The following is a 27,902-nucleotide window of genomic DNA, read 5'->3' as shown; positions in this document are numbered from 1 at the left end:
GCCTGTGTGTCCATCAGCTGCTATATTTATTAGGGGTGTATGTGGTTCTCTTTATCTCCAGGGGCTGCTAGAGAATGTTTGGGTACAGAACTCCAGGACTGAGAGCTATGAGTGTCCACGGGCATCTTTATCCCAGGGGCCCACGGGGGTGTGCACACCTGCACTGTCCCGCCCACACCCCTCTTCAGCCAGCCTGAGGCAGGCTCCCTGTCCCCACCTTAACTGTCCCTTCTGGCGGGACCGGTAGACTGAAAACTGAGGGCAGAGGCTGCAGATGCTCCGGCTGCCTCAGGCAGCCCCAGGGATGTGCCTCTGCAGTGTCCCTGGCCCGTGTCTCCACGTCTCTGCAGTTCTCCCCCACAGATTCTCCACCTTTCCCTCTTTATCTCCCACACTGGGCCCTCTCCCTCCCAGAGCTGGGTCCACCTCTCGTCTCGCAGGCTCTGGCTCATCCACACGACAGCGGCTCCGTATATCTCTCCACATCACTCTGAGAGCCGCCCGTCTTGGCTGATGTGTCAGTAACTATTTCCCTATCTCTCCATCACTCCTCCGGTTTCCTCTTGCTCAGAGGCTGCTCTCTGCCTCCCTCGGCATCTTGCAGGGTCTCCATCTCCTCCTGTCTTTCATGTCCTCATCCCCATCCTTCCCTGTGCTCCCAGGCCTTGGTTTGTCCTCAGCCGGCCAACCACAGCGGCACTGGGCCCATCTGCAGTCCTGTGCTGGGAGTTCCCGGCAAGGGAGGGCCATGCCCTGCTCTGTGTCCTCAGGCCGGACGCCTAGTGGGTTCTCGCGCAGGTTTGTTAAACGCACTGACCCTGTTTTCCACTCTGAAAACAGAGACCCTATTTGTCTCCCTCTCATGTCCCGACCCCATGAGCCACGGGGGGCCTTTCCTCTGGACCTTCGTGGTGACTTCCCTTCGAGATCTCCTAAGATGTGTCTTCAACTTGCGCTTGGTACAGCCCTTGGCTCTGCCCTTGCCGCCCGGTTCCTTCTTGATCCTCCCCACTGGGTTCTGCCTCTGCCTCCTGGCTTCTGCCTGTTCCTCATTTCTAAATCCATCCCTTCCCCAGCCAGGTAAGACTCCCTACCTCCACTCTCCCTCCTCCCCTCCCCACCCCCCCAAACTGGACCTTGGCCTTGCAGCCTCCCCTGCTCAGCTCCGGCCCCGCCCCCCAGCCGACCAACCCCCCAACCCAGACCACCGCTTCGCCCCGCCCCGGCGTCACCCTTTGGCCACGCCCCTGACCACGCCCCCCACAGGCCACGCCTTTCCTGCGGTGCGCCCCGCCCCCAACCGGAAGCCTCTCTGCGTGACCCCGCCTCCCAGGCCGCGCTCCTATCAGAGGCCGCCCCGCCTCCCGGCCCCGCCTCCCCGGCCGCGCACCTATCAGCGACCGCCCCGCCCCCGGCCGCGTTCCTATCAGCGGCCGCCCCGCCTCCCGGCCCCGCCCCGCCCCGCCTCCGCGCGCGCGCCGCCTACCTGCCGGGTAGCGCTCGTTGACCGGCCAGCTGTCCACCTGCAGCGTGGCGTTGCCGCCGCTTCGAGTGAAGCGCACCACGTGGTACTTGCCGTCGCTCACGATGGCGTTGGGCTCGTCGATGGTGATGTCGTCCGTGCCCACGTTAAAGATCACGCCCACGGTGCCCTGGTCCTGGGGACAGCGCGCGGGCGTCAGCCGCCGGCAGGGCCACCGCGCACCCTTCTGGGGCCCCCCACCCCCACCCCCACCCCCGGCCGGCGCTGCCGCTGCACCTCCCGCCCCCCCGCCCCCCCCCGCGGCCTGTGCAGGCGCCTGGGGAGGCGGCGGGGGCGCGGAACTGCCCCCCCCCCCCCCCGCCCCAGGAGCAGACCCCATGGCCGCAGCCGAGGCGCTCGAGGCCGGGGCAGCCTCGGTGGTGAGAGCCTGACCCGGAGCCCCGGGAGCCGCGCCTGCCTTTCTCTTGGTCTGGCCGGAACGGTGACAAACATCCCCAGGGCCCCCGTCTGGGCGACCCAGAGGGCCAGACCTGCCTGAGTGACCGCCACGGGGCCTGGCTCCACGCCTGCGTCCCCACCAGAGCAGCGCAGTCCCGCCTCAGCCCCGGGGTGTGGGGGTGGCTCCCCCCCAGGGCATAGCTGCTTCCTGGGGGTCTGTCAGGCCTCACAAAGGTCAGGCGTGAGTGTGGGGGCAGCCGCTCTGCAGTCAAGGGGCGGCGTGGAGGTGGGGGCAGGGAGCCTGTTTGAGGGGTGCGGGCATGGGAAGAGAAAGACAGACTACCCTGGATTTACTAGGAGAAGGGGAGCATGGGGCTGTGGGACTCGAGGGTGGGGCTGGGGAGGACTGGCAGGGAGCTGAGGCCTGGCAAAGGGAAGCAAAGTTCTGAGCAACCTCAAGGACCAGGCTCTGGACAGGGCCTATGTGGGGAGCCCTGTAGAAGCCAGCCAGGAAGAGCCCCATCATGGGTGCCCAAACCCCTGAAACATGGCGGACAGACCCTCTGTGGGTGCTTTGTATGTGTGCTCTCTAGACACTGCCTGCCCCAGCACCCCTCTAAGGAAGCTAAAAGCACCCCCGTATCATTGAGGAGGAAATTTAGATTTAGGGAGGTTTAGTAACACCCCCCAAGCCACACAGCTTGTGAGAAAGGAACCCCAGAATTCAACCCCTATACCCTAACTCCAAAACCATGCTCTCTCCCGCTGGCCTGCTAGTCTGGGGAGACACTGACTCCAGCCACCGTGGGTGGGGAGTGATGTAACAGACTAGTGAGGTCAACCTGTCTTCCTGACCCAAAGGGTCCAGAGAAGCCAGCACTCGTCCCACTATTCCTCTCCCAGCAGCACCTGCACACAGCCTCCTGGGTCCCCACAGTCACTGGGATCCAGATCATCACAGAAAGTGTTACACCCCAGGGGGTTTCCTGCAAGATGGCCCAGCCTGGCCTGGACGTGCAGACCCAGGGGCCACCTCCTGCTTCTAAGGCCGAGAAGCTGGGTGGCACAGGGGGAGGGCCCTGGAGGCCTGCACCCCGGCCATTCCCCACTTGTGGTTCCCGTTCTCCCCGCCTCCGGCACCTGGGGAAGCCACACAGAGTCACACATGCAGGCAGCATCTCCCTTCAGCTGGAGCTGGGAAACTGAGGCTGGGCTGCCTGCGGCGTACTAGCAAACCCCACCTACCCACCACCCACAGACTGACAACATCCCGGGGAGACAGGGTGATCAGCTCCCCACGCACGTGAAGGGGAACAGTTGAGGCTCCTCCATACTATTGTTAGTAATAACACCACCCAGAATAGCATCAGCCCCTGGCCGCCTCTGAGGGGTCCCCCTCCCCGGGGCTCAGCGCGTGGTCAAGGGGAGGTGCAGCCGCAGCGGTGGGCCAGCAGGGGCAGCCGGCGCAGGACGCCTGGGTTTCCTAGGAGGCGCCGCCCTGCACTCCGGGGGAGCAGCAGCTCCCAGAGCTGCTCCCGACTGAAGTCAGTTGTCACTTCTGTTAAAGTCATTAATTCCTAATTCCCCAATTACCTCATTAGGCGGCGGTGGGGAGAACGCGGCCGCTCCTACAGCAAATAATTATGGGAGTCAAAATTAATTTGGCAAAGTGGAGCGACGCTTTATTAGAAACGTCAAATTGCTTTTCTCTTATTTTGCTGCCGCCTCCCCGCTCTCTGAGAGCTGCTAATGACGCTGTGGTGGGAGCTGATGTGTCACCTGGGGAGGAGGGGCTGGGGGGCCGCCCCAGGGGGCTTCAGCCTGTCTGGGGCCCTCTCCCCCCTCACGGGGGGCCTTTCTCGGGGCTCCCACACTTCCTCCGGAGCCCCCCAGCCTCGCCAGGCTCCACCTCCTCGCCTTGCCTTCTGTAGGCCCCGACACCTCCACAACCCTGCACCGCGTAGGGCTGGGAGCGGCCTCTGGGGGCAAAGGAGGAGACTCTCTGCGCCCTGATCCTCCTACCCTGTCTCCTCAGCACCAGGGGAGCCCTGTCCCCTGAACAACAGGCGCACAGACCCAGACCGCCGCCACACTGCTGACGGGACGCTCCCTGGCGCAGCGCGCGCTACAGGCCGGGCCATGTGCTGAGCATTTCCCCGGGATATGCTCTCAGAAACCTCCCGGCCCCTTGCGCCCAGAGGAGCAGACCGAGGCTCAGAGAGGGGGGTGGCGGCACAGAGGCAGCAAGGAAGCAGCTGGGAGTCGGGGCCAAAACCATGGGCTCCAAAGTCACACGTAGCCTCTCGTGGCAAAGGGGCGAGGGAGCGCAGCCCTGACCCCCACCCAGAGGGCCGGGAGCCCCAGAACGCCAGCCACGCCTGCCACACGGGGTCAGGAGGCGGAAACCGCAGCAGCCACCGCTCAGCCGGGAAACACACAGAGGCACGCGCAGCCGGAGGGCCCTCACTCGGGGTCCCCACAGCCCCACAGCCACTCCCAACACTCCCACGCACCCAGCCCCTCGCGGTCGCCCCGCCCCGACGCCGTCCAGCGCTCGTGCGCTTTGCCCTGCGCCCCTGTCCTATCTGCGTCCCTGCCTGGCCTGCCCATCCGCCCCTCAGAGGCCACGTGCACTCCGGCTCCCTTCTGCTCCCTGGCCATCTCCCTCGGCCTCCTGAGCGCCGGGCACGGGGGAGGGGTGTGCAGTGCGAGCCCCAACGAGCTGTCTCTTCGGGGCCAGCAGCCTGCGTCCCAACAGACGGCAGGAGCCAAACAAGCCAGGCTTCCCGTGGGGCTCCCCGTCCAGGGTCCCATGAAGACCTTCCAGCGCACAGCCTGGCCAGCCCGCTCGGCCCTCCCCGCTCAGGGGCCCCAGCCGGGGGTCAGCGTGTGGGGTGCTCCATGGGAAATGGAGCTTGAGATCGGGGCCCAGGGGTCAGGAATGCGAGACGGGGGCTGAGAGCAGACCTGAAATGGAGCAGGCCAGGGTCAAGGGCGTGGGGCAGGACTAGGACGGGTAGGGGACAAAGGCGTTGGGTGAAACGTGTGCAGGAGAAGAGCCGGGCGGGGCAGGGAAGGGGCAGAAGTCCCGGTGGGGGAAAGGGCCTGGGGCAGGAGCGGGACTGGGCGCAGACAGCTGCGGGGTGGCAGTCAGGGTGGGGGCGTGGGGCTGGGTCAGAGGTGGGGGTGTAGAGGAGGCAGGGGAAGGAGGCGGCCGGAAGGACCGCGGTCACAGGAAGAGGTCAAGGGCAGAGCAGGGGCAGGAACGGGATGGACGGCTCAGTCTAGAAGCTGCCTGAGGGGGCGGGGGAGGCTCCAGGAGGAAGGGCAGGAACAGGCGCGGGACAGTGTCCCGGAGTGAAAGGGCACAACCTGGGGGTCAGTGTGGGGATCCTCCCCCGGCTGCAAGAGAACGGCCCTTCAAAGGGCCCCTGGCGGCAGCGCTGGGGGGGCAGAGGACACTGATGGTGTCGCTCCGTGAGTGACCAGCCGGGGAGGGGGCCTGAGAGGCTAAGCTGCTCAGGAGACTCCTCCATCGGGGAGCAGGAACCCCAGAGGGAAAGACGAGGTGCTGATCCCAGGGCAACTGCGGGCACTGGATGGCCTTGGGGCCAGGAGGCTGGGGGCCGGGCGGGCCCTGGGTGCTTACGATGTGCAGCTGCAGGTAGTCCCCGAGGCCGGAGGCGCTGTCCACCCGCACCAGCACGGCGCTCCGCTGGTGCGTGCTGAAGCCCACGGCCAGGCGGTCCATCCTCGTGCTGGGCCGGTCATTGGGAGGCCACGTGTAGGTGATGAGCGCCCCCCCCTTGCCGAAGATATATGTGGTCCCAGCTGCAGAGAGGAGAGGGAGAGAGGGACAGAAGACATGAGGAGGCCAGGTCAGCAGGTCTCCGGGGGCCACCACCAGAACTCGGGGGCCCAGGTTCAGCGGGGCGACCGCAGCGCCCCGCGCCCGCAGCCCCGGGAACAGTTGGCAGGCGGGGGCCGGGTGCGGGCCGAGCGCGCACAGACAGATGCAGCTGCCTCGTGGAGAATTCCAGCCTTAATTACAGCAACACAGGGAGGGAATGGAGGGCGGCAGAGAGCGCCCAGGGAGAGCGGCAAGGGAGCGAGAAGAGGGAAGAGTTTGGGGGCAGGAAGGAAGCGGGCACGGGGAGCCGGCCTGCCCAGAGCGCTTGCCCAGGGCTGGTGAAGGTGAGAGATTGGGGGCGCTTCAGGAGGGCCTGGCGAGCGCGCTCACCGAGGCGAAGGGGACCCCTGGCGGTGCGGGAGGCAGCAGGTCTGACTCACCGCCGCAGGCTGGCGCCCCTCCAGCACCTGCCCCGCCCCCTCCTGGGCCCCGCCAGGCCGCCCCGCTCCCACCCCCAACGAGGGGGCGGCCTGGGGCCTGGGTCCCAAAGCAGGGGGTCCTGGAGCCCGGCCTGAAAGACGGGCGGGGGGGGGGGGGGGCAGAGAGACTGAGCGGGAGGAAGGAGGCAGAGACAGATGGGCAGAGGGACAGAGGGACAGAGGGAGAGGTGCAGGTGAGAGAAAGCAGAAGAGTAGGAGCCAGAAGCGAAGGCTGCCTCTCCCCGCCTCCCCCACCCCACCCTCTCCCCCTGGTCTCCTCATCGCCATCCGGCTGCCGGGGGCGGGTGTGAGGTCCCTAACGATCTCAGCCCCAAAATAAACCCCATTAGTCGCCATGTTCCCTCCTGCGGCTGACTGGGCTCCCTGGGGGTGGGGGTGGGGGGCTGGTCACCCAGTTTCCGGGAAGGGAGCTTGTCTGGGAGGCCGGGGAGGACGAGTAGTACTCTGGGGCCCTCGCAGAAGGGAAGAGAACAATCTTGCATTCTTTAGAACATAAATGGAGCAGATGAGATTCATAAAATGTTTAATTAAATAATTACCCACTAACTACTCCTCTCAGAGCACTTCTGGGGGTGGGGGAAGAGGGGCTGCAGGGAGGACTCATCCAGAGAGAGGAGCAGTTGGGGCCTGAGGGCAAGGCCTGGAGCAGGCTGGGAGAAAAGGGGGGCCCTGGTGGTGGGAGGGTTCAGGGCGGGAGGCACCCTGCTCAGCAAGACGGCCCTCCACACTGTGGGGCTGGGAACCCCATGATCGTTCAGGCAGTCAGGGAGAGGGGCTCTATCCCAGGAAGCTCTTAGGCCCCAAAGAAGTGGGGACTCCTGAGAGCCTTGGAGGGAGCTACCCTCTGCGGGCCGGGGAGCAAGGGGAGAGGGGAGGCCTGTGGCCTGGGGGGCCGGTGAGAGGCAGTGGCCCAGAGGGGGCACACTTGTCATCAAGGCCCTCCTTGTCCCGTCCCCAGCCCGGGGCGGGGCCTACCAGAAAGAACCGCCTGGATGTCTAATAACTGGCATTTCCGCCCAGGCCCGGGGAGCACCCCCTAAGAGGAGCTCGGCTCTGCCCCGCCAGAGCCAGGTGTGCCTTCACCTGTGGGTCTCCTCAGGTCCCAGGGTGAAGATTCAGCCCTCGGGATGGGGCCCCAAGATTGGGGTGGAGAGTTGGGCAGGACTGGGGTACACAGCGAGTGGCACCCCCACCACGGCGGGTCACCTGGCTGGAAGGGGCAGGGGCCGGAAGGAGGAGCTGGCTAGGCCTCGCCGCACAGTCTCTCCCAAGACTGCAGCACGCTGGAAAATCGGCTGTTTCCATGGCAACTGCAATACCCAGGGTCCTCCCTTCCCCCTCCACTCACAAGCTGCACGTCCAAATTGGGGGGGGGGGGCCGGGGAGCAGAGAGGCTGACCTTCCTCCACACACCCCTGTCCCGCCTCTGCACCCCCTGGGAGGACAGGGGCCTATTGCGTTTCTCGTCCCTCCTGCCTCGGAGCAGGACCAAGCCCCATCTCCCAGGCGCCTGCTCCCCAGTCTCGGGGTCCAGGAGAGAGGGGGCGCCTTCTCCTCACTGTCGCACCCGGGGGTGCGGACAGCCCCTCTCCTGGAGGGAGCCCGGGATGCACGGCGGGGCGGCGGGGCAGGCCGACCGCGGGGCTCAGAGCCGACACGTCCCGGGGCGCCGCCCCGCAGAGCCCACCCCCAGGCGGTGCCGCCCCCTGCCCGCCCCACCCCTGCGCACAAAGACGCGGCCGGAGAGGCGGCCCCGGGCGCGGGGGGGGCCCCGAGGCCGGCAGCTCGGCGGCGCGCCGGGGCAGCGGGAGGACGGGGGACCGGACGGGAGGAGCAGACGGCACCGGCCTCGCCCGCCGGCCCGGGGAGCCCCGGGCGCCCCTGCGCTCCGCCCCCCCAGCCCCCGGCGGGGCCCTGCGCGGCGGGGCCTCCCCCCGGGATGTACCCCCCGCCGCTCGCGCGCTGCAGCCGCTCATTACCCCGGGCGGGCGCGTCAGGCCCAAGGGCGTTTGCTAGGGGGGGGGGGGCACCGCGCGGACAGACACCCCTTGGGCAGGAGAGACGCAGGATGGACGGTTTATTGGCCAGGGTGATTCACCCGGGGAGGCCCGGCTCCCCCGGCGCGGGGCTGCCGCCCGGGGCACCGCGGGGAGGCCTGGCGGGGCGGGGCGAGGCCAGGTGCCGCCCCACGGCCGCGGGCTCCGGGGGCGCCCTCACCCCGCCAGCTGCCCTCGCCACCGGCCGCAGGACTCCCGGCCCGGACGCCGCAGCTAGAACCTCAGAAACGTCCGGGAAAGGCTCCAGCCAAGGCCCAGAAGGCTGTCCGAGGGGGGCCGGGTCCACTGCTTTGACCTCCCCAGAAGACATGGTGAGCCACGTCCAGCTCCAGCACCCCAGGGGGCGGCGGCCGAGAGCCCAGTCCACACGCGGCGCCCGGGCCCCGGTGCCCGCCACCGGAAGGCCGGCCTTGTGCCCACACACAAGGCCCCTCCATGCCGCCCGGACCCAGGAATTCACTGATCCAGTCAACACTCAGAATGATCCGCGCAGCGCCCACACCTCTGCCTCCCAGAACACATCATGACTTGCTGACCCAGACCCAAACAGCACCGGGAACCCATGTAAAAAGCCACACATGCAGCCATGACCCCAGGTGACATGGGCGGGCAGCCCCGGCGGCCTGCTGCAGCGTCACATGCCAGGACCGAGATCTCCCGGGAGAGCGACAGTCAAGAGAGGACCAGACGCCCAGCACAGTCCAGACCGCGCAGCCCCCGGTGCCCACAGCCCACAGGAGCCCTTCGTACCTGGGCCCTCCCCAGCCGCCAGGAGGACCCCTCGGACCCAGGCCACTGGCCTCAGTTCACTCTCCGTCCAGAATCCCAGAACAATGCCCCTCCTCTCCTCTCGGCCCATTCTTGGCCATAAACCATCCCAGCTCACACGCCCATATCCAGAATCACCGTCCACGCCAGCCTCCTCTAGGACTGCCAGAAGCCCTGGGAGCCACTGACTCAGAAGGGAGCTGGGACGGACCCCACCATTCCTGGCTTCAGGGGGTACCAGAGTGAAGGCCAGGGGCTGAAACGGCCTCCCCCGAGCACTCTGCAACCAGAATTGAGGTCAAGGACTGGAAAGTGTCACCCCTTGGGCCCTTTTTAGGAGACCCAGGTAGACTGGTGCTCCCAGGCCCAGGCCGACATCAGGGGCAGGAGTGTCAGTGGGTGTCTGGCAGGTCCGTAGGGCTTTGATGTAACAGGGGGCGGGGTGGGGGGCCAAGGGAGGAGCGGATGGACAGGAAGGAGAGAGCTATGAGCAGGCAGGTAGGGAAGCAGATGCAGGAGAGGCCCCCCCACTCTGAGGACACTGGGGAGATGCTGGCGTGGAGAGGGAAGGTCTCCCCTGGCCCACAAAGGCCCCCCAAGCTGCCTCTCCCTCTAGTCAAGCAAGAGGGCCAAGAGAAGTCCAGCCCGCGTGACCCGCCTCCTTCCTCTCACCTCCCCGACCCCCTGGGGCTGCCGGCTCAGGGGCCACCACCTCCCCAAACCGTCCTGCAGCACCTTCCAGCCCCTCCTCTGCCTCCCACTGGCACTGGGCAGCCACCGTGTCCCTCTGTGGCTGTTTTTCTCCTCTGCACTGCAAGGGGACGGCCATGTCTGAGGCCACCCCAATGCTACTGTTCCGGAAGTCCCTGTGCCCCAAGGCTATGTCCCCACATTCTCTCCTCCTCCGCCAGCCCTTTGCATCCTGCCTTCAGCTCCTGCTTGTCTGCTCAGCTACAAGGGCAGCTCCCTCCAGCCCCTTCCCCTTTCACCTGCTCTCCTCTTCACCCCCTAACAGTCTCCCCTGTACCCCCGGTCCCCTTCCCTCTGTCACTGCGTTGCGCCTCTCCTCATGGCCCAAGAAGACCATGTCCTATCGGAGACCCTTTGGGAGCAGCAAGGGCCTCCATGGGCCAGAGCTCATGGGGAGAAGCAAGTGAGGACTGGGAGCAAGTTGGGGTGCAGGGAGGATCCCAGCTAGGCAGCGGCCAGACAGGGGCACCGTGCTGGGAAGACAGAGCAAGGACTGAAGACAAGAAAGACGGGGTGGAAGGGCCGCTGCTGGGAACTGGGCGAAGAGAAAGTAGAGGCATGGAGAGGAGACAGAGCAGCAGCGGGAGAAAAGGACAGAAAGGGCTGGAAAGTTGGAAGTGATATGGGGGCGCAAAGGGGGGAGGCAAGGATGGACAGACAGACAACAGACAGCTGGAGGCCAAGGTGAGCGCAGAAAGGGGAGGCCGTGGGGGCACGGAGGGGGAGTGAAGCAGACACGGGAGACCAGGGAGTCAACAAAGGAGGTGATGGGCAGACAGACAGGACTCGGGGAAGGGCAGAGACTGGAGGCACCGGGGCGCTGAGTGGAGAGCGGTGAAGGCCCAGCGGGGAGAGGAGGTGGGGGTCCACATCAAAGGGGAAGGGAGCTTGGGGAGGGCAGAGGGCCCAGTGGGGGTGATGGCGGAACTGTGGCGCGGGAGGGCAGGACAGGCCTGCGGAGGGACAGATGGGAGGTGATGCAGGCGCTGGGGCAGCCAGTGGAGCTGCGGCTGCGGGACAGGATCCAGGGATGGGGGGTGGGGGTGGGGGCGGCCAGGTCAGAGCGGGAGGTGGCCGAGGCGCGGAAGGGAAGTGAGAAGGGGGCTCAGTGGAAGGCCAGGGGCTGGGGGGGCTCTGGGGGGAGGGGCGGAACTTGGCCCTGGCATGTGAGGGCGGGACAGGCTGAGGGGCCTGCCAGGCCGGAGGTGAACTAGCAGGTGAGGGGTCAGGAGAGCAAAGGGAGGCGGCGGGGGGACAGAGACTGGAAGCCCCGAAGCCACGGGGTGCGGTGCTGGGGGCACGGAACGTGGAGGACAGGACGAGGAGGCAGGAACAGAGAGGGGAGCAGGGAGCACTGTGAAGAGAGGAGAGGATGGGGTGGGAGGTGAGAAGGGCGGAGAGAAGCGAGAGGGTCAGAAAGGACCGGCTGCAGGGCGGAGGGGGAAGGGAGCTCGGTTTTGAGGTGGAAAGTTGTCAGGGGCTGGGGGGCAGGAGACAGAGAGTGGGGATGCGGGAAGGGGCGGCGGGGCCTGGGGGGTGGCCAGAGCCTGGTTTGGGAGTGCGGGGAGCTGGAGGGGCAGGTGCGGGGAGCTGGAGGGGCAGGTGCGGGGAGCTGGGGGGGCAGGTGCGGGGAGCTGGGGGGGCAGGTGCGGGGAGCTGGGGGGCAGGTGCGGGGAGCTGGGGGGCAGGTGCGGGAGCTGGGGGGCAGGTGCGGGGAGCTGGGCAGGTGCGGGGAGCTGGAGGGGTAGGTGCGGGGAGCTAGGGGGCAGGTGCGGGGAGCTGGAGGGCAGGTGGGGGAGCTGGAGGGGCAGGTGCGGGGAGCTGGGGGGCAGGTGCAGGGAGCTGGAGGGGCAGGTGCGGGGAGCTGGGGGCAGGTGCGGGAGCTGAGGGCAGGTGCGGGAGCTGGGGGGGCAGCTGGGGCAGGTGCGGGGAGCTGGGGGGCAGGCAGGAGCTGGCAGGTGTGGGGAGCTAGGGGGCAGGTGCGGGGAGCTGGAGGGCAGGTGGGGGAGCTGGGGGGCAGGTGCGGGGAGCTGGGGGGCGGGTGCGTGGAGCTGGGGGGCAGGTGCGGGGAGGGGAGAGACACTGGACGCAGTGGGGGGGCTCCGGACGCGGGAGCTGCTCGGAGGGGGGGCAGGGCCGCGGCGCGGGTGTGGAGGACCCCGAGCTGGGGAAGGGGCCCGGAGGGGGGGGGGGTGGGAGGGGGCCGGGGAGGAACGCGAGGGGAGGAAGGGGCGCGGGGCCCGCGGCGAAGGTGGGGTGCAGCGGGCAGAGATGGGACGGGGGGGGCGACGCCGGAGGTGAGCGGGGCCGGCGGGCGCAGGCGGACGGGGAACCGAGGCAGAGCCGGGGCGGCGGGGGGAGCGGGAGGCGCGGGCAGGACGGGGGCGGCGGGAGGAGAGGCCCGGGCGGGAGGAGCCGCGGGCGGCGGCGGGAGAGGCCGGGAGGGCGGCCGCGGCGCCGGGCGGGTGGGGGCGCGGGTGGGGCGGGGGCCGGGGCCGGGGGGCCGGGGCCGGGGGCCGGCGCGCGCGGGTGGGGTGCGGCCCGGAGGCCCGGGGCGCGCTCCCGGGAGGCCGGGCGGGCCGGGCCGGGGCGCCACTTACCGTGCCCGCCGCGGGTGAGGAAGGGCATGCGGTTGATGGCGATGGGCACGGTGCCGTGCTTGCTGTGGAAGTGGTGGACGTGGTGGGTGGTGCTGAGGCTGGAGGAGACCCGGGCCCCCTCGGCCGCCCCCAGCAGCAGCAGCAGCAGCAGCAGCGGCGGCGGCGGCCCGGCCAGGGCGGGGGGCGGCGCGGGCACCCCCCCGGCCCGCTCCCCCCGGGGGCATCTCGGCCCGGGGCGCCGCCTCACAGCCCCATGGCCGGGGGCGGGGCGCGGGGCGGCGCGGCCCCGCGAAGCCCCCCTCCGGCTCCGAGCCGCGGGAGGGGCGCAGGGGTGCAGCGCAGGGAGCCCGAGCCCGGGCCTGGGTCCGGAGCGCGCGGAATCAGCTGGAGCCGGCCGGGGAGCCGGGGGTCGGCGGGGCGGCGGCGCCGAGGTCCAGGACGCCCGGGTCCATCGCGCGGAGCGGGGCGCCCGCGGCCGGCGGGGCCGCGCGGGCCGTCAGAGGCCCGGGGGGGCGCCGGGCGGGGGGGGCATGGCGCCGGGCGGCGGGCAGGGGCGGCGCGGGCGGCGGGGGCGCGGGGAATCCTGCGGAAAAACCGAGCCGGGGAGGGGCCGGCGGGAAGCGGGAGCGCCGCGGGGACCGGGCGGGCCGCGCTGCCGCCGCCGCCCGACGGAGCCGGGAGAGGAGGGAGCGGCCGGGGAGGGGGCGGGGGAGGGAAGCAAATCCGGGTGAGGGGACGAGGGAGCGGGGGGAGCGGGGGAGCGGGGGGCGCGGGGCCGAGCGCAGGGAAGGCGCGAGCCCGCAGGTTCCGGCGGAGAGCTGGAGGCAGCGGAGTGTTGCTGCAGAGGCTGCGAGGCTGGGAGGGAGAGGGCGGGCGGGCGGGCGGGGAGGGGAGGGGGGAGGGGAGCGCGGGGGGAGGAGGGGCAGGGCGGAGGGCTCCGAGCGGCTCCCGAGCTGCGGGCGGCGCTGGGCAGCTCCGCCGCGCGCACCTGGCCCGCCCGCCCGGCGCTCGCCGCCCCTGCGCGCGCCCGCCCCTCCCCCGCCCCGCGCGCGCCCGCCCCCTCCGAGGAGGGCCCTGCCGGAGAACGGAGCGGGACGGAGGCTGGGGACGGAGGCCGCCCTCCTCCACCTCCTCCCCCGCACCCGGACGGGCCCCAGTAGTGCCAACGGGTCGGTCCGGGGCGCAGAGCTGCGGCCACCGGCCACCCCTGCACGCGCCCCCCGGAACGCACGTGCGCGCCAGGACGTGGACGGCCTGGGGACGGGGCCGCCCACGCGCCCATACAGGCGCCAGGGCGCGCGCACGCACGCACGCACGCACGGCTCACACACACATGCAGCGCGCGGCCGGGACCCCGGCCCCGAACTCACGCCCAGCGCGCACCCTCGCTCCTAGTGGCCTGCGCGCGCACAGCCGGGTCGCACGCAAAGGATGGGCGCCGTCCAGAGCGCGCGGCCCCCTGCGCTCACCCTCCAAAAACAGTCACCCAGAGGCGCACAGACAATGCGCCCAGCGCCTCAGTACTCAAGAGCAAGACACACCACGCGCACACACGCGCACACACGCACGCACACAGGGTGTTGCCACCACCCCAAAGGGTGCCCCCTGACCTCCCTGCACAGACCTACAGCCCCCGCCTCTAATCCTTCCTCTCCCCTCCCCCGGCCCCTCCCCAGCCTCAACTTCGCTCTCCACTGGGGGTTCCCGGACATCAGGTCACCGAGAACCCCACTTAGAACAGCACCCCTCCTGGGCACTCCGGTGGAGCTGAGATAGCCACTTCTGCGGCTCTGCCCCCCCTGTCCCCCACTGGAGTCGTCACCCCAGACTTCGGAGGGATCTCTGGAAAGTAGGTGTCACAGCCCAAGAGGTAAATGCAAGGAGTCCCCCCCTCCTATGTGGATGCCACCCCGCGCCCTAGGGCCTGCTCCGCTAGGCCTGGGGGAGCGGGCGGAGGTGGAAGAGGAGGGACAGAAGGAGGCCGGCGAGACAGGGTCTGCAGGTGCCAGAGAAATAGCGTAGCAGAGTGAGGAGCTGTGGGAAGGAAGCGCAAGGGAAGGGGGTGCAGAGATGGGGGGCCGGGAGAGAGGAGGGCGGGAGGTGCAGGGAGAGCCCTCTGGCTCCCGCTTCCTTGAGCCGAGCTCCTTTCTGGAGCAGCGACGGTCACCAGAGCCCGCGTGTGCGGCGGCCGCCCGCGCGCGGTCAGGACCCGGGACAGCTCCCCCCCCCCCCCCAAGGCCGCCGGGGCCGCTGGAGCGCCCGCCCTTGAGAAGCACAGAAAGGGGTCCCGGAGGCCCCCGCGGGAAGGCTCCAAGGTGGAACCGGGTCCCGCCAGAGAGGAGCTGGCAGGCCGGAGGCAGGGCGGGCCCCGAAGCCTCGTCCTCCCGCCCTCTCCACCCCATTGCTGTGCCCCAGCTCCGGAATGTCGACTGACAAGGCTCTGAGCTGGCAGAAAATTTACGGCCCCCGAGGGAGGGAGCGCGGGAGGGCGGGAGGGAGGGAGGAGCCGGCGGCGAGAGGAGAGGAAGGGAAACCGCCTAGAGGCCAATCAATACCCGTGAGTGGGAAGTGGAGAGAGTTGGGGGGAGGGGAGACCGCGGGTACGAGGGAGGAAGGGCCAGGGGTGTGCGGAGATCTGCACAGGCTGCAGGGACAGCCCCGCAGGGTGAGGTGAGAGACGGGCGCAGAGACCCGCGGGCGGCCCGGCCCCACGGGCTCCAGAAGACAGAGCGGAGCAGGCCTTGGGGGTGGGGGCGCCGGTCCCCACCCTCAGCCCGGGGTTTCGGCCCGTGTCACCAAGTGCCCCTCCTTTTGGCATCCCTTCCTCTCCTTTCAAATTCCCTCTCTCCCTCCCTCCCCGCCAGGGTGGGCTCTGCCCTCTGACCTCTCCCCTGCCTTCCCGGAGATCCCTGGGCTTGGGGGGACAGCGGTCCCACCCGCACAGCACAGACGGAGGCGCTGCTGCCACCTGCAGGTGGGGCTCAGCTCACCCTCTTACGCCAGCTTCCACCCTCTGAGCGCAGGCCCTGGGCTGTTCCCCCGGCAGATTGTCCCCCCAAAATCAGCCAGAGAGACAGCAAGAAGGGAAACAGTCCAGAATGGAGGGTCAAGTGGAAGGAGGCACAACCAGAGGGAGGAAGGGGTCACAGCTTTAGAAGCTCTGGCAGAGCCCCTGCCCCCCCAGATTCCCACCCTGCCCTTCAGAGGCAGAGTTCCCAGGGGGCCCCTGCTGGTGTTCCAGGAGAAGCATGTTGAGCCCCGAGACTCTAGGTTGCACCCACCTTTAGCTCCATGGCTCTGCTTGGACCCCGGCTGTGTCACCATAGCTCAGGGATGGCAACGGTCCCGTGAAATACCTGCTCCCAACCCCACTTCCCTGCCCCCCACCTGCCCGGAACCAGAGAAATGGCTCCGGCCTCTAGTCCAGCACCCCTGAGAGGTGGTGGGGTTCCCTAAGCCCCTTCCAGAAGGCTCCACAGGTGTGATGTGTGGTGACCGTGAGCAGCTTTTTACCCTGATGCCCTGGGCATGGGGCCGCCAGCCCCGCCCCCAGGCAGGAGCAGCAGAGGAAGCACCTCTGCCTGCAGCCCCAGAGACAGGGCGAGGGCCTGCCTCTTCCTGGGCCTCCGTGTCCTCATCGGCTCCACAGAATGGTTCGCCTTCTCTTAGGAGCAGCCTGAAAGGGCTTTGCAAGTGGCACCACCCTAACCAGAGGGGGCTGCTCCTGCTACGCAAGTGGTCAGTCAGCAGTTGCTACGACCAAGTTGCCACGGCTCCCCTTACGAGTGAGCCGGAGAGGCCCAAGCCCAGCCCCAGCCTGGTCTCCCTTCCCGGCGCCCTAAGCTGTCTGTGCTCGGGTTCCTCTGGAAGGTACAGAGCGTGCCAGGTCCGAGGAGGAAGATCCAGGGGGCAGGACAGGGATATGGCGGCTCCCCAGGGCCAGTGACGCTGGACAGCACCAGGTGGGCGCTGGGGACACGGGCCGACCGGCCCTCCAGAGGTGAGGGGAAGCTGCAGGCCCAGGGGCCCAGTGCCTGGAATCCCCGAAGCCACTCAGGACTTGCAGGGACCAGGCTCCGCCGTGTGGCGAAGAAGCGAAGACACTGACCCCGGCTCTGAGGTCTCCGGTTAGCCTGAGCTAAGTGACCGTTGCCTCCAGAAACGCACTGACCCTCCAGGCCTCGGCTGCCATATTTGCAAAAGGAAGCAGCTGCATCTGTGTGAGTATGTGTCCCTCCCCAGGCCATGGCCTCTTGGCAGGGCTACCCCACCGAGGCCCGAGGAGGCCACGCTCTCGCAGCCACTGCCCCAGCCAGTCCAAGCTGCCCTCAGCAGGAGCTCACCTCTCCCCCTTCCTGCCCCAGCTGCCCTTGCTCTGGCCACCGAGCAGCAGGGACCGGACACTGCCACCAAAGCTGCCGTCTTGGGCCCCAAACAAGAGAGGAAATGGCAGCAGATGGCCCAGGCAGGGAGGAGAGCCAGGGAGCCTCCTGGGCAGTGCCCTTGTGGGCCCAGGGCAGCCTGCAGCTGGAATCCCAGAGAGACAACCAGGGCCCGCAGGGTGTCCAGTGGCCTGCCCCCCATCTCCCCGAGGCCACCTCTGCCTGGGGCACGTCCACTCAAGGCAGAAAATAACAGGTTGGCACTGCACTCAACTGAGGGCCCCAGAGGAGAGGGGTGCAGGGTGACCCCAGCCCCCCAGCCTGCGCCAAGCTGTGTGTCAGTTATGAGTACAACATGGAAGGTCACTGCCAAAATCACACAGGGCACACAGAGGCAGACGCCTTTGGTTTCGGGTGAAGGGAACAGGGTCCCCCCCAGCTCAGAGCAAGTTGAGGGGCCAGATGGGGGTCAGAGATGGCCCCAGGGTTCAAGCTGCAGCAATCCTGGGGAAAGGGCCATAGCCAGCAGCTCCCCTGGGGCTCCCCAGGACAAGAAAGGCCGAGAAAGCAGCAGCAGCAAGGCTGTAGAGGCCTGCCCTCCCCCCGCACGCCCAGGGCCAGCAAGCCAGGCCCAGCCCCGGCACTCACGGTCGTTGCAGACAGGGCCTCCGTAGGACGTCATGGTGCAGTCGCAGGTGAAGCCGTCCCACTGCTGCAAGCAGACGCCCTGGTTGGCACAGGACTCTTCGGTGCAGGTGGTGCTGGGGCCTGGGGGAGGCGGGAGGGAGGAACACCCCGCTCAGTCAGGCCCTCCCTCCCAGGATGTGCGGGGCCAGAGCGGAGTCCTACCCTCCGTTCTGCCAGGCTGAGAAGGCCGAGGACCGGCGGGGGGCCGGGCCTGAGAAGGGTGGGCTCAAGGACGCTGGGCCCGGCCTAAGACTGTGATCAGGGCCCAGGGCGGGAGGCAGCAGGCTGGGGAGTGGCCCTTCACCCCCTGGGCGGGCCCTGGGAGGCCTGACAAGGAAGGCCATTGCTGCCCCGGACACCTGCGGCCTCTGCTCCTCCCGCCCCACTCACCGTCACAGCCCCTCTCCACCTGCCCGATGCGGTGCAGGGCGTCCGCGATGAGGTCTGGGAGGCGCCCGTTGAGGTCCACGGAGGCCAGGCAGCCCTGAAAGCCGTCCCGGGAGGCCACCAGCTTGGGCAGGTTGCTGAACATGTTCTTGCTCAGACCGCCAATGTACAACTCCCCTGCAAAGGGGGTGCGGTCAGACCCTCGCACCCTGTCCCCAGCCAGGACCCCCACGGCCTGCAACCTGCGGGTCCCACCCCTCCTTCCTTCTCCACTTTGCCATCTGCCTTCTACCCCCCCCCCCCGGCCCCAGAAGCCCAGATGCCTGGGGGTGCGGGGAAGCAGCTGGAGGCTCCAGCTCCGTGCTCTCTCCCACACTTCTGATTCCAGTTCCAGCCGTAATCAGGGCCTTTCACAGCCCTGCACCCCGCACCCTCCACCCCCGCTCGCTCCAGCCCACTCTGCTTCAGACCTCGCCCAGCTCCCAGAGCGCTCCAGGGGTTCTCAGCCCAGCCTCCCCCACAACAGGGCTTGACCCAGGACGCTAGGGGACATGAAGCGGGCATTCTCCTTGGGGACCCCTGATCCCCTTTCACTGCCTGACCACACGGGCCCCCACACCCTGGAAGGCCAGGCCAGTCCCGCAGAGCTTCAGAAAGACCCATAAATGCCGCCACCCAGGCCTAGGGCTCAGGCCCTTCCAGACCAGCCCAGACCAGCCCGGGGCTGCGGCCTCTTTGGATAATCGGGGACACATCGCCCCCTCCTGGCGTCAGGGAGGATCGGCGGCTCTTTGCCAAGGATCTGGGTCCAGCTCGGCGCTGAGACTTCAGGAGAGCAGCCCAGCCCTTCCCTGAGGGGGGCGGATTCCAAGGCCCCCAAGGACCGTCCCCCAGCTTGGGCAGCCTGCGTCACGCTGACACCCAGGGGTCCCTCTGGGACTCTGGCTGCTTTGGGCACGTGACAGCCATTTGTGACACCCCTGGGGCTGGGGGTGGGGGGACTGCGGGCCCGTCTGCACTCCTGCTCTAACACCCAATCTCCGAGGGGCTCATCCTCCTCGTCCCGGCTCAGCCACTGGCCACGGAGCAGGCCTGGGCTTCTCAGCAGCTGCTGAAGAGGCCTGAGGCCTGCCTGGCCCTGGGGTGAAACTGAGCCCACAGGGAAGCCCAGGCCCAAAGCAGTCCCCCGAGGTGGCCAGGCGGTGCCCAGAGACAGCCCCCCCCCACTGTGCCTCCTCCACACGCCCAGGGCTGCACCTGCCAGGACGCCGGCTCCCTGTCTCTCCCTGCCTCCGGCCAAGAGGGAGGCCCCCAGCCCCCCGAGAGAGGCCTCCCACCACCAGGCCCCCCCATGGGACTTAGACAGGGAGGCGTCAGCCAGGGTGGGGAAGCCTGGGCAGGGAGGGGCCTGCGGAAAGAGCACGGGCAGAGCTGCCGGGCAGAGGGGCCCCTGAGGGAGGCATCCCAGGGCCCCACCTTTGAGGTCCAGGTTGCGGGCGCCGTTGGAGTGCTGCGTGACGGTGCGGGAGTCGATCTTGAGGGTGTGCACGTTGCCCGGGTCCCGGGACACCACCACATTGTGCCACTGGTTGTCATTGACCGGCTTGTCCGAGTTGCCCTTCATCAGGGACGGGCCGTTGCCCAGGTCGAACACGTAGTGGATGTACCTGCGGCGGGAGGGAGAGATGCTGGGTCCCGGGGGGCGGCGGAGGGGAGCGGCACCGGCGCGGGCAGGGCCCTCGTAACACGGGAGAGGGGCGGGAGGACCCACGTGGATGGACCCAAACCAGCACCAGAGGCCAGGGCGTGAGGCTGCTGGGGGGGGCTGGGGGGGCCCCAGAGCAGGTCCTGGGACCCCCCGAAGAAGAGCTGGTGGGGAAGAGGTTTGTGGGGCTGCAGGGGCCTCTGGAAACAGAGACAGAGCTGCTCCGGACAGGGGGTCCCCCTGAGGCCAGTGAGGCCCAGGGACGAGTCCCGTCACCCGCTGCAGACAGGGTGCAGGGCAGAACCCGGAGAGCGGGCTCCGCGGGAGGCGCCTGGCCAAGAATAACAGGGAGTCGGGGGGCGGGAGGGAGGGGGTGTTGCTTCTCCCTCTTGGCTGGTGTCCGGGCCCCCAACTCTTGGCCTGTGGCCGGGGGGGACCGGACGTCTGGCCGCGCCTGCCCCTCACCCCTTGACCAGCTCGATGACGATGAAGTCGTTGCCGTTGCCCGAGTTGAAGAGCAGCAGCCCGTCGGGGGCCGTGGTCTTGAACTGGAAGAAGAGGTGCATGGAGGCGTAGGCCTGCAGCGTGGCGAGCGCCAGGTAGCTGCTGCGGCTCTTGAAGGTGACGGGGTCAGCCACGATGGCGCGCAGCCCGAAGCGGGCGTTGAGCTCGCAGTAGGTGATGTCGCCGTCCTTGCACTGGTCCATGTAGTGCTGGCCGTTGAACGCCAGCCCGCTCAGGTGCCCGATGAAGTTGGAGGGCACCACGGAGATGAAGCGCCGCTCGGTCATGATGCCCGTCTCGATGTTGTGGAACTCCAGCCGCGTGTGGGCGCCCGCCATCTGGCCTGCTCGGAGGGGACAGGGGCCGGGGGCGTGGAGCTAGGGTCACTCCGGGGCCGGCCCCAGAACCCCCCGCCCACACGCGCCCGTGGGGGAGACGCCCACAGTGCGGGCCACAGGCAGAGGCCCTGGTCCAGGAGGAGCCGTGGGACTCGGCGGAGGTTGAGAGGGCCCCGGGGTCCAACACCCTGGGGGGAGAAATGGCCGCGGCGGGTCTGGGGACACCGCCCTCGGACCGCAAGCCCGGGCCATGGTCACCACAAAGAGTCGGGCCCGCGCGGGCCGCTCGAGGGCACGCGCCACCTACCCTCCACTGTCACATTGTCCACGGACAGCTGCAGGCTCCGGCCTCGCCGCACAACCCTCACCGTGTGCCACTCGTTGTCATTGAGCTTCTGCCCCGCAAACAGCGTCTCGGGGCCTTTACCTGCAGCACCAAGGGGGGCGTGAGCACGGCACCGCAGGCCCCCCCACGATGCCACTCCCAGGGCCCCCGCACCCGCCGGCGCCCAGACCCCACCTGGCTGCACCCGCGCCCAAGGCAGTGGATCCTGCAGCGGACACTCAGGCCTACTCCCAGCATGCACTCCCCGGGCCCCGGGGCCCGTCTGTGTCCATGTGGGGGCAGCTGCCAAGTCCTCAGCTCAGGGGCACGGCCAAGGACTCAGCAGAGGACAGCGCTGTCATGCACCCAAACGTGCATCTGCACCCGCAGCCTGTGGCTGGCCGGGAGCCCCGACCCCACAGACGCAGGTCCCCCGTCTACAGGGGCCCAAAGGCCTTTCTGTCCCCCACCCGGGCACGCATCCCACGCAGGCCAGACCAGCCGGTGTGGTCAGCGGGAATGTGTCCTAGGAGTGGGGGCCACTACTCAAGGCCAGCACTTCTCTTTCCAAGTCTAGAATGAAACATTTATCTTCAGGATGGGCTGGACTTGGCCAGGCCCCACTGTGCGCACACAGCGTGGGGAGCACCCAGGGGAGCGCGGGGAGCACCCAGCCTCTGTCCTGCTCCTGCTCACTCTCGCTGTGAGGACACACCACTCCCATCTCGGTCCCGCTGGGAGCCTGTCACCTCTAAAAGCACCCCCTTTGGCAGAAACTTGACCCCCACCCCACACAGGGCTGTGCAGGCTTGACTCCGGCCCTGGCCGCGCCCGCGCCCCCCGACCCCCGCCCGCCCGCTCCGTCCGCCCGCCCGCTCCGTCCGCCCCGTCCGCCCCGTCCTTAGCGTCTTTTCCGCGGGCCTCGCGCGCCCCCTGGTGGCCACGTCTGGCGACGCCGCGGGAGAGCCCCGCTCGCCCGGCTCCCCCGGCTCCCCCGGCCCTCGCGGGGGCGCTGAGCGGCTGCGGGGTCTCGGCCCCACCTGAGGACTCGTCACGACAAGGTTCCCCGGGTTCCCCAGCAAGCCCGGAGAGCATGCTGGCCCGGCCTCTGCTAGCCCCCCCGGGGCACCTTCACTCTGCCCATGTCCTCCTCGACCACCCACCTCCACCCGCTCTGCCCAAGCCCCCCACAAGCCAACCGTGAGGGCTTCTCCTCCCCAGATCCCAGCGTCCAACGTCCCAGGCCCTTGGGGGTTCTGCAGAAGAGGGAAGCCACTTACTGGGTGCGCAGCCGACGCGCAGGCAGTCTGGGGGGGCCATGGGGCGGGCGGGGGTGGGGGGAGACAAAAAGGCAGAACAAGTTTTTTTTTTTTTTTACATCCTTCACAGGGAGGGGTGTCTGCAGGCAGGGTTCCCCCCGGGGCCACTTTCCGGGGACCACGCGTGCCCAGGTGCCCTCTCCCCTTCCTCCGTGGGACCCCGTCCCTCCGCCCCAGGAGGGCTCCAACCCACCCCAGAGCTGGGCGGCCGGCAGGCAGGCAGCGGGAAGAGAGTCAGGCCGCTCGCGTCTGAGGGAGATGGCACCTTGAGAACCCCAGCTGTACAGGGGACACTGGGGGTCCAGGGTCCGGCCGGCCCCACCTCTCCCCGTCTCGGGGGGAGCTGTGTGGGGAGGGCCAGAGTCCCCGCCACCCCCGCTCTGGGACGACTCCCTCTCAGAGCCCAGGCTGGGGCACATGGCTCCCCATGCCCTACGGGTGTCTGAGCTAAATTGCGGGGTCCGCCCCAGAGCCCCCTCCCGTGGCCATACACCGCCAGAGTCCTGGGGGCCGGCACCACCTCTGCAGGAACCTTCCCCCCATAACTGGAGGAGGCTGCTACCATGGGGCCGGGGCCTTAACCTGAAGAGGAGCAGGTGTCAATCTGTCTTCTAGGGCGGGGCCAAGACCTCACAGATGAGGCGCCATGAGACCCCAAGTATGACTTCTGAGGACACACCGCCAGGAACAAGCAGGCACCACGAGCACAGCCTCCTGCCCTGGCCAGCTCTGGCTCAGAGGCCTCTGTCTGCAGAGCTGCTGCAGCCCAGGCCCCAGCCCCCCACCCCCTGCCCCAGGCCAACCTGGCCAAAGGGACAGAGCTGAGGGCGCTATGAGGTTGGGCTTAGGGCCCTGGGAGGCCTATGCCACCCCCTCAGCCCCAAGGGCCTGAGAAACTGGGTCCTCATCTCAGTGCGTGACCTCAGACCAATCTCTCCCTGAGCCCTGCTTCCCTCCCAGTGAGCCTGAACAGGAGGACCCTGAGCTGGGAGCAAGAAACAGGCATCCCCTGGGTTGGCCCTGCCTTCTAGAAGGGGGTGGGGGCTCTGTAAGCAATTTCCCTGATCCCATGGCTCCTCCCCAGACAGGTTCTGCCCACGTGCACCTTGGCCAGGGCAGCAAAGGAGGGGGGCACCTGGCATCCCTGGGCGCCTGAAGGTTCCTGCAGGGACTGTAAACCGACCCCCTGTGGCTCGGGGGGGCATGGGCCCATCGGGCAGTACAGCTGAGCTCCACACGCGTCGTCAACCACAGCAGAAGAGTGGGGGGAGCAGCCGGGACCCTGAGCCATAGCCTGGCACCAAGGGAGGGGCAGAGGGCAGAGGAAGGACAAGGGGCAGATGGGGGAAGTCAGCAGTCAGCGGGGGGAAGGTCGAGAGGGTGCAGAGGGGAGAGAGGAAGAAAGGGGAGCAGAGGGAAGGAGAAGCTGGGGGTGGGTGCCAGGCCCTGGAGTCAGGTCACGGGGGCTCTCGGGGCCAGCAGAATCTTCACCAATGAAGGGTCCAAAAAAGAAAAAAGGGGGCTGGAAGGGCAGCTGATGCCCTGTTGGGGAAAAGGCGCAGGGAAGGAGCTAATGTCCCCTCCCCAGTAGGAGAACAAGGAATGGGGGGGGCCCATCTGTCCAGAGAAGAGGTGTCCGCTCCAGGCCCACCCCCATCACCCCACCCCTGAAGACCCCACTCCAGTGGGTTTGAGGAGAGCGAACTCCTCTTGATGATGAGCACTGGCGGGGGGCAGTGTCGTCGGGGAGGGCCATCCACACGGGCCCAGGACACAGCCTGGGCAGGAGGCCATGGTGGCCCCCGAGGCCTGCGGGTGTGCACAGGCACACCAAGGCCCCAGCCAGACAGAGCCCAGGTGAGGGCCGGACCATGGTGGGACGGGTAAGAAAGAAATGGAGGAGCTGGGACCACCCTCCAGGCCCCGCCTGAAGGGCTCTGGCGCAAGCCTCAGTCAGCCTGGGTACCCCACCTGCTCCGTGGGCTCAGGAGGCAGAACTCGGGCTATGAGTGGGGTTGCAGCAAGGGGGCTTCACATCAGCCTCGATGGCAGCCAACTGGGAGGACGAGGAGGCCCAGGCCAGGCTGGGCGCTGGTCCCAGAGGCCAGACTCGGGGCAGAAGAGACCCAGGAACAGGGTGAAGAGCCCCGGGACACATCAGCCGCCGCTGGCGCTGTGCAGCGTGGCTCTGGGAACTTGCTCAGGCTGTGACGAGGTGGAGGCAGGGGTGGGGCGGGGCGGCCCAGGCCCCGGGTTCTCTGCCTGCGAGGAGGCAGCAGCTCCTGTCCGGCGTCTCCCCGGCCTGGCACCCAGGGCCTCCCTGCCTGCCCAGAGGCGGCGTCAGCTCCCTGGTCGGGAGCCAGCCTGTGGGAGTCGGTCTTCCCTCCCCACGGGACAGGCCACCGGGCTTGCCAGCATTGAGCCCAGGCCCAGGGCCTTGGTGTCCACCGTCTGTGAGGCCCCGCGGGCAGGGGTGGGAATGGACACAGCCCCGGGCCTGGCTCTGGCTGGCCCGGAGACCCCTGTCTGGGCCCTGCACTGCTGCTTGTTCCTGTGACCCCACAGTCCCCGACCCCCCCCCCCCCCGGAGCAGGCAGAGCGGGGCTAGGGCTCTCCTTTCACACAGAGGCTCAGAGAGGGACAGACTTACCAGCCGAAGACCAGGGCAGGCCCCAGGTCTCCGGCCCCAGGTCTCCGGCCCCAGGCCCAGTGCTCCTCCCATTGCAGCTGGAGGCAGGTCACCCAGTGGCTGCAGCCTCCCTGCCCTTTGTCACCGGGTTCGGCCATGAGCGTGAAAGAGACGGCATCTCTGTGGACCGGGCAGGCCCAGCCAGGGCTGATGGGGGGCAGGCAGCAGGAGCACCTCAGCCCAGGGCCCCCTCATTCTCTAATGTCAAGTAGTTATGTGGCTCGGAAAGAAACACGGGTGTCTGGGAAGCAGAGGGCGGTGGGGGTGGAAGGCCCAGGGCCCACCAGAGGCATCCCCTGGCCAAGGACACTGGCGCCTCCTGTCCAAGCAAAGGAGCTGAACTCAGGGGATCTGAGACATCCGAGAAGGAAGAAGCGTCAGCCTCCCCTGCACAGAAGGTGTGCCCGCTGGGACCCCACCCAGCACACCTCCCAGGGTGCAGGCCGAGGTGTCTCCCAGCCACAGAGACCCCAGCAGCTGGAAGCACAGGGTCTGGGCTGGCTCCCTGCCTCCTGTGGCAGTTTCAGGGGGTCAGGGGCATCATGCAGACTGGGGAGCTTGCCAGAGCTGCTGTGGCCTGCAGCTCTGCAGATTGGGGTGGCATGAGAAGCAGCGCCTCGAGGAACCCCAACCCACTGTGGGGCCCTGGCGCCTGCCCACCTCCCCGCTCCAGCCCCCCTGAGAGGTCGTGGTGCACTTTTATGACAAGGTAACTGGGCTCCCAAAGGGCCACAGACACCCTGGAGGCCCACGTTAGCAAGAGACTCTGGGTAGATGGTTAACTTGTGAGCTCTGAGTTCGCTCGTGTGGAGGCTTCTAATCTGCTCGGAGCCGATTCCTCCTCGAGGCCCAGACAAGACACCCTGGGGGCCTGATCTTCCGCCACAGCAGGCCCTCGCCGAGCACGGGCGAGGCTGGTCCGAGATGGACAGATGCGGCCCAGCCCGGGCAGCTCAGGGCCTCCCGCCCCTGGTGTTCCGGAAAGCTCCGTGGCGTGGACATGGAGTCTGCGACTGCCGCCCGGGGGCAGGCACGCTGCATGCTCACGTGGCGCCGTGAGGACCAGCTGAACGCGTGGAGCTGCTGTTCTCTTTTTGCCCCTGACCGTGAGACATCCACTCGGAGGGTCCGCTGGGCTCGAGACCCCACCAGGGGCTGCCAGGGCAGGTGGCGCCTCTGAGGCTCCGGGCACCGGCGAGGCACAGAGCTGGGATGGGGCGGGGTCACTGCCGCCCGCCCCCCCCCCCCCCGCCGTGCCGTTAGGGGGAAAGGAAGCCCACACTCGGGACCACAGCCCCGCTAGCTTTGCTGCTCCTGGGGTGAGAACGGGGCTCCCCCAGCTGTGAACCGGCGGCCGGGTCTCAGGAGACACAGCAGGGGAGCGCAGCGTGGCCCTGTGTGCGTCGCGCACCTGCGCACACGGAGGGGGCGGCGGGGCGGCTGTGTGGGGCCGGCGCCCTGCCTCCAGCTCTCCTCCTGGCCAAGCTCTGGCTCAGAGGCCAGAGGCATCCGCAAGGCTCCCCACACGAAGGAGCCAGCTGTGAGGGACTGAGCAGAGGCGCCCGCGGCCGAGGACGAGCCATGTGGTCACGTGCGTGCTGGACACTCGCTGCCAAGACCCCCAGAAGAGCCCTGGGTGGGTGCTCGTCACCCCCAGACGCACTCGGCAGGCCGCTAGCCATCCTTGGGGCCCGCCTGCCCTCAGTGCCGCGGAGCTGGGAGCACCCTGACACAGTGGTCCAGGCTCTTGGGGGCGGGACCCAGCTGGCCCCGGTCCTCCCCACCCGGCTCACTCTGGCGGCAGCACCAGCTTCTCCAGACAGAGGGGCATGGGGCAGAGGCAGGGGCGGGGCAGGCCGGGGCAGGGCCGGTGGTTACCGAGGTTGACGGTGAGCTTCATCTGGCCCCCGTCCAGCTCGAGGCGCAGGGTGTCGGCGGACTCCCTGGAGGTGGTGGCCATCATGAGCCCGTAGGCCCGCTGGGACATGAAGCGCAGAGACACGTCCTCCGCTTCGGTGTGCATGGCGCTGGGCAGCATGATCTTCATGTACATGGAGCCGTCGTAGCTCAGGACCGTGGCCTCTGCCCGGGCACGGAGGAAGGACAGGCGGAGGGCGGGCGGGCGGACGCCGGGAGGGAGAGAGAGTCAGGGAAGGGCACGACAGGGACGCGAGGCCCACCCTGGGGGAAGGGGCGCCCTGGGGCCCCTCTCACCTCTCTCGCAGACCCGCCCCAGGAAGCCGGTCCCGATGCAGTCGCAGACGAAGCGGTTCCAGCCCTCGCGACAGACGCCCCCGTTGCGGCAGGGGCGGACGCGCACTGCTTCAGAGTCTCCCGGGAGCAGAAGGGGGCCACGCCCGCGGCCCCCTGCGCCTCGGCCAGGCCCCGCAGGTCGCGGCTCCGCCCGTCGATGAAGAGGTCCCGCACGCAGCCCACGTAGCCGGCCCGGAGCGCCGCCGTCCACACCTCCGGGGGCAGGGGCAGGTCCACCCGCCCGCTCTCGGGGAGCCCGCCCAGGTACAGCTCGCTCTCCAGGTCCAGGATCTCACTCTCCCCGGTGGCCAGGAACGGCGTGCTGCGGCTGTTGACCGAGATGGAGCCTGAGGAGCAACGGGAGTGGCTCAGGGGGGCAGTCGGAGGGAGAGACACCCTGGGCCAGAAAGGGGCACGGGCCCTTGAAGTCAGCATCTGGGCCGCGGCTCCAGCAGGGTCTCTCTCCAGCTGCAGAAAACAGGTGACAAAGGCCCCCAAAGCAGGGCCTTCTGGGGGCGGAGTCCCAGCCCAGATTCCTCCACCCCACTGAGCCAGTCCTCAGAGAAGGCAGGAGGTGGACCCCCCCCAAAAGGGCTGGGTCCTCCCGGGGTCATTTCCCCCCAGTCCCTCAGACCAGAAGCCAAAAGCTGAGAATCCTAAGGGGGCCGGAAAGTTTGAATCCAAAGGGCCCCCCAATAACATTTACTTAGTTTTTTTACAGTGCCCAGTCTGCTGGGCACTGAGCCGCCCCGTGTGTGAGGTTACAGGAGTCCTATGGAACTGGTGTTTATGACCCATTTTGAAATGGCAAATGAAGCTTAGAGAGATGGGGGCGGAGGGTCCTGCCCGAGTGAGGAGCAGAGTCAA

General features: G+C 68.5%; 1 protein-coding gene across 1 annotated transcript in view; it reads right to left on the bottom strand.

Annotated features, from left to right (window-relative positions):
- NRXN2 (neurexin 2) overlaps positions 1–27,902 on the bottom strand; it is an 84,746-nt gene that overhangs the window by 18,474 nt on the left and 38,370 nt on the right. Inside the window, 11 exon segments of the mRNA XM_054697488.1 lie at positions 1,487–1,658; positions 5,571–5,752; positions 17,477–17,596; positions 17,906–18,079; positions 19,379–19,569; positions 20,073–20,454; positions 20,757–20,876; positions 22,055–22,081; positions 26,661–26,864; positions 26,997–27,092; positions 27,095–27,382. Coding sequence (XP_054553463.1) covers positions 1,487–1,658; positions 5,571–5,752; positions 17,477–17,596; positions 17,906–18,079; positions 19,379–19,569; positions 20,073–20,454; positions 20,757–20,876; positions 22,055–22,081; positions 26,661–26,864; positions 26,997–27,092; positions 27,095–27,382 — 1,956 coding nt within the window.

Source organism: Talpa occidentalis, unplaced genomic scaffold (assembly GCF_014898055.3).
Source record: "Talpa occidentalis isolate TD23 unplaced genomic scaffold, MPIMG_talOcc4v2.1 talOcc4.17, whole genome shotgun sequence".
Classification (NCBI taxonomy): Eukaryota; Metazoa; Chordata; class Mammalia; order Eulipotyphla; family Talpidae; genus Talpa; species Talpa occidentalis.
Note: the sequence above shows the minus strand (reverse complement) of the source record. Positions and strands in the feature narration are given on the sequence as shown.